Here is a 5,616-nt window from a genome sequence, read left to right on the forward strand (position 1 = left end):
CGATGACATGTGTCATCCAAGACCGCGAGACTGACCACCCGGTCCCGTTAGTCGCTTCTTACGACAATCATGGGTTAGTGAAGATCAGTTCTAACCCGGATCTTCACGGGAAGTACCATAGAGCACTGGTATGGTGCTAGCGTCGTGAATCAAAATCAGTGGAATTAGGAACTTGAAACATAGGATTCTCACACACTCATGGGACGCAACTTTCGGTACAACAACGCAATTATTTTTATTGAGGTAAATCCGATCTTGGCTCATGTCTGATACATCTGTTGGAAACCCGGAAGAGTTTAACGTTGAACCAAATTTATCATGTTTCCAGCTCGACTGAATATGCACGTTTCGATATAACACCACACCTTAATGTCACTTAGGGTGGCGTGGTTTCGAGACCACCGTTATACCGAAGATGTCGCTAGGGCTGGTGAAATATGATATATAGTTCTTGTGAATCAGACTATGGGAATAACGAGAGGCGTTATAACGAGGAATTACCTGTCGTGACTTCTTGCTTAAACTACGGCAATGGTCACTAGAAGAATTCATGCCATTTCTCCGGAGTTTTGAATTTCTTCCGCTGCTGAGAATCACTGATGGAATATTCCTCCACATGGTGCTTTCTGTTCCCAACAGAGGAAAATCTATATCGGATCTTATTTCTTTTTCTAAGGCATGACGAACCCGGGCACTGAACGACAGTCAAGTCAATACGACTCACCCCTTTCTCAATGCATTTAAACCATATTGAACCTTTTTTCTAAGTTTTTTAGTGCCGCTGTGTTTCGCTTTTTCTCTTTTAGACTGAAGGAAATTTAATTACCCGTCAATGTAGGCATTGAAACCAAAGAGGTTTTAGAGGTTTTGGTGCCGTAACCATAGCAACTTGTTCTCGCGACTCAAACGACATATGAGCTTTTTGCGAGGTGAGAAATAAAGTGCCATGTTCAGGAAGGGTGTTATAAAGTTTTAACACATGGTAACACGCCAATTTGAATTTGACATGCGCAGTGAAGTAGATGTATATCTGGCAAGTTGTTGTGGCGAGATCATCTTGACTTTTGAAAGTTGGATTACTATTTATGAGGCAGTCACTGCTTTTACATCGGTACGATGTCACGTTGTCGTGGGAGGGCGAGCGTTAAATAAAATAAATAAAACTTTGGGTACAGTACATAACGCTGATGAATATGTACCGATGGTACCGATGGTCGTACAGCGATGATTCATTCACCAGATGCTGCATACGTCATAGAGTCTGCTTCAGCACAGATATAAAACACAGTTAACTCAAACCCTTTCTTAAACCTGAGATAGACAAAATTGCTAACACTGCAAGTAAAATCGCTGGGGTCAAATTTGAGTGTCTGTCATCAAAATATGAGCGGCAAATCGTGAATCACGCTGTCAAAATTATGTCTGACCCAGCTCACGTGTTCAGTTCGGAAGACAAGCTCCTCCCTTCAGGCTACACAGCTCCTATTGTGAAAACTATGAGCCGTACATCCTTTATTATAAGTACCATGTCGCTCTTAAACAAATGTGAAGATACTCAAATTCATGAATTTATGTAAATATGTTTATCTCTCGGATAAAGCTCAGCTTATGAACACAAATTCCTGAAAAGGTCATTTATTATATTCTATGTTAATAGTGAGGAGGAGGACGAGGACCAGGGGAGGACGAGATGGGGGACGAGGATGAGGAGGAGGGAGGACGAGAAGGACGACGAGGACGATGGGGAGGAGAGGACGAGAAAGAGGACGAGGACGAGGACGAGGACGAGGGAGTGGATGATAGGGAGGATGCGAAGGGGGACGAGCACGAGGAGCAGGGGGACGACTGATTCTAATGGCTATATTTTGAGCTGATAGATGACACATGGCTAGGTCAAACGTTCTGCATTAAAACCAGCAGTTGTCACTACGGCAAGTGCAAAAACCATGGAAAGCTAACCCATCGTCAGTGGTGGAGATGTTGCAAGTGATGGAGATGTTGCAAGTGGTGGAGATGATTTCAATGTCAGTTTAATTGGATCCGACCATATCTGAAGTAGAATGTGAAATCCTTTCTCATGTTGTTACACCGTCAAAACGGAAACATTTTGAAGCTATAGACTTAGGTTTCAGGAAACCGCTACAGGCCGCTGTGGTTTGCTGTTAAACGCATAAACACTCCATCTGTGACGGCCCTCTGTGAGTTTCCCCACCAACAACCAACCGTTCTATTGCTGAAAACGGCGTAAAACCATACTCACTCACTAACTCGACCATAAAACCAGGGGCGGTGGGGTGGCCTAGTGGTCAAAGCTCTCGCTCGTCACGCCGAGGACCCGGGTTCGATTCCACACATGAGTACAATTTGTGAAGTCCATTTCTGGTGTTCCCTGTCGTGATGTTGCTGTAATATGACTACCCACACAATCTTATTCATGAAGCTCCTGGTGTGAAATCTTATCTAAGAGGGTTGTCTTATGCTGGACTATTGCCAAGAGCGTATAACTAAACTCACTCACTATTACACCAGTGATTGAATGCGTGTAACGATCTACGCCAGAATGCAGTGACAGCGACCCTGGACATGTGTCCAATCTCTTCGCATCACACCTTTGATTCAGCTAAATGCTCACACGCCGTGGAAAACCTGCCATACAGCTCCCTCACTCAGTACACTACTGCTCACAAATACCTCTCTCTTATTTCAGTTCAGGTCCGGAAGTAACGTGCGTATTCCATAGGCACGGAAAGCTTACGCGGAATGAGGTATGCAGAATGCGGAATGCAGAACAGGTTTTGCGCGAACACATATATACTGTATGCAAAGATATCGATTTATAATCCCGCGAGCTCTTGACATACAACATGTCTCCAAACCGGCTGAAGGGTTTTCTTGTAGACGACGAAAGCCCTCTCCTAGTTACTGAGATGGGGGATATTCAATGAAAAGGTGTTGCCGATATTGATTTTACATCTGACTGAGAGCTGCATTAGTGGTTGAACGTCAGATGAGTCGAAATGGACATCGCCGATTGGACAAAGCGTCCATCTGTCCATCACGTCAAGTACCTTGAAAAATACAACACATTAATTAGACGGATTCGACGTGGCATACTCGTGATCACAAGTCGAATGTAAACCTGATTCCCTTTATCCCACTCCTTCTGCAGCGCAGCACCAAGTTCCTTGAGATGGTCGATGGTTGTAGGCGGTGACGTATGGGCTAAACATTTCCAAGGCATGTAAATATCACATTGATTCCCCCTCATACCATGAAAGAGAGACCCATCCCCAATACGATCGTATGAACAAGTTTATTCCGTCAGCGACCCTCTCCTTTGTGCATCAAGGAAGTCTAAGATAAATATCTTATTCATGCCAAAGCAACGTCTGCCTAACGATGATCGTCCAGCGCTGTCGATCTGGACACCAGCATGGTGTCTTGCAGTTGTATGGCGGTCTGTCATTTGGGATTCCGATCTTAAGATGGTACGACTGCTTATCTGACTTTACGATTCATACGGTACCGCATGTATATTACTGTTGTACCTATTCTGAATTACCCCATCATTCACCGTAGTGACACAAACGTTTCGGATGGAGAGGTAAAGTATAAACAGCTGTGTATTATACAAAATACGTATTTCGATGTAAGTTTCTTGATCCTCAAACTCCGAGGCACGGAAGCACAAAAGTTGGAGTGATACATCTACAATAATTACTACCTGTTTGTAAAGTCGTGAAATGGACAGCTTCTAAACATGTCCTGTAATTGTTGCTAAATTATTTAAAATTTACAATAATCATGGTATCCTCTGATTCCAAAACCCGCTTAGTGAAACAGCTGTCCCAGAACTACAGTCACTCCAAAATCAAATCTGCATCATATATTATTTAACAGCACCTACTATAGAAGCCGTGCAGCACATCTCAGCTAATGCAGAGTTGTGTATGTAACCAACAGAGAAGACAGAAACAGATACATAATCAGAGCAACATCTCAATACAGTCCAGCTTTGTACAAGTCCCAGGAGTGTGACTCCATTAGACTGACGAGATTTTGGAAGGTGAGCAGACGACACTTTCACCTTGGTTTTACTCTCGTCTGCCCGCACAATCAGAGTTAATCGCTATTTTTATGTGTAAAGACGGCATCTAATCTCCACGAACTCCCAGGGAACCGAGCAAACAGTGTGTGTGGACGGGACATAAGTGCAGGAAATCCCTCGTCTGCTACATCCGGGCCCCATCTTGTTATCCTTCTCCCCTGGACAATCATTACTGCTTGCCCGAATGGGAGTTATCTCCCTTAGCCCCCTGTCAGCGTGCGGATTTTCATTCCGAGATAAATGCCACCGGGGACTGAAGGTGTCGATGGAATATATCTCAAGGAGGGCTTTTGATATTCTGCAGGGTATTTAACATCATGCATTTTATACATTGACGTTTTATTAAAAAAATAGAAATGATTATTGACAGTCATTTTGAAACTTTGGTGACACTGATGCTTTTGGTCCCGGTCTGCTGGTCGTGATTTCGAATCAGAAATATATGTATCCTAAATTTTCCAGTCAATTAGCAGAAAGGTATCTGCCCCTTACGCTGATCGTCACATTTCTACTTTCAAATTCCATTTTGACAACTGATATGGTTAATTTCGTTAGATACCGTAATCCCGAGAGACGTCAAAAGAATTTGGGAATAAAACTTTGAAATGAGAAGGGTTATTTCGCAACTGAGTAGCTTCTTATGTCTGCTCCTCTTTGAAGCCTAACGTCATGATCTATTTATATAATGATTTGATTAATCAACGGTTACCCCCCTGTCTCTGGGTGAGGATTTAAAGTCTTTGATGTATTAAGAAGATCCTGTTATAAGGAGTCAAATCCCCGTCTGCAAACAAATACAGTTGGCCAGACGGTAATTCATCGCTCAATGACGTCCAAGCGCCAGGATGGTACATATATAAGCATTATTTCTTTTCTGAGCAGTGACCACCGTTTCTCGCTTTGAATGGAAATGGTAAAATCTCAGTCAGCGTCTTGTCGCAGACAAATATAGGTTACTAATGTGTAAACATAATATTAGTTTATTGCGCATCCAGTACTGACATGTTCCCCAAATGGGTTCAATGCGTGGAACCCATTCTCTGGTGTTCCCCGCCGTGATATTGCTGGATTATTGCTAAAAGCGGTGTAAGACTAAACTCACTCACTGACATGTTCCCTCCAGTTGTGACTCACTTTGTCACCTGTTTTCGTGTGTTTCGTAGTCACGACACGTATCTTTTCGAAATACGTCGTAAGTCCCTCCAAAAACTAACGAGGTTTCCCGAATGTCATAATTCAGACAGCGTTCCAAATATAACAGTTGTCTAACGGCTTGACAAATCTCCACTCATATCCATGGTGAATAGTCATGTTAAATTTCTGACGCTTACAGAATGTTTACTTCAGCGTTCACGCTATAATTATGACTTGCATCTATTTTGACAGGTGCCCTCGACTTGTTTGATGTCTTCATGTAAGACTTGGTCGATGTCTTCATGACGCCTGGAAAGAGTGTGTAAACACGTTGTAGGTCAGCAAACGATGCAGTAACATTAATGTACATTCGT

At 43.0% G+C, this 5,616-nt stretch overlaps 1 protein-coding gene across 1 annotated transcript in view; it reads left to right on the top strand.

Moving 5' to 3' along the window:
* Window positions 1-1,849, top strand: part of LOC137268741 (uncharacterized) — a 20,005-nt gene extending 18,156 nt beyond the window's left edge. The window contains exon 2 of the mRNA XM_067803324.1: window positions 1,665-1,849. Within this exon, the coding sequence (XP_067659425.1) occupies window positions 1,665-1,849 (185 nt within the window). The remainder of the gene's footprint in view (window positions 1-1,664) is intronic.
* The last annotated feature ends 3,767 nt before the right edge of the window (window positions 1,850-5,616 follow it).

Source organism: Haliotis asinina, chromosome 16 (assembly GCF_037392515.1).
Source record: "Haliotis asinina isolate JCU_RB_2024 chromosome 16, JCU_Hal_asi_v2, whole genome shotgun sequence".
Taxonomy (NCBI): domain Eukaryota; kingdom Metazoa; phylum Mollusca; class Gastropoda; order Lepetellida; family Haliotidae; genus Haliotis; species Haliotis asinina.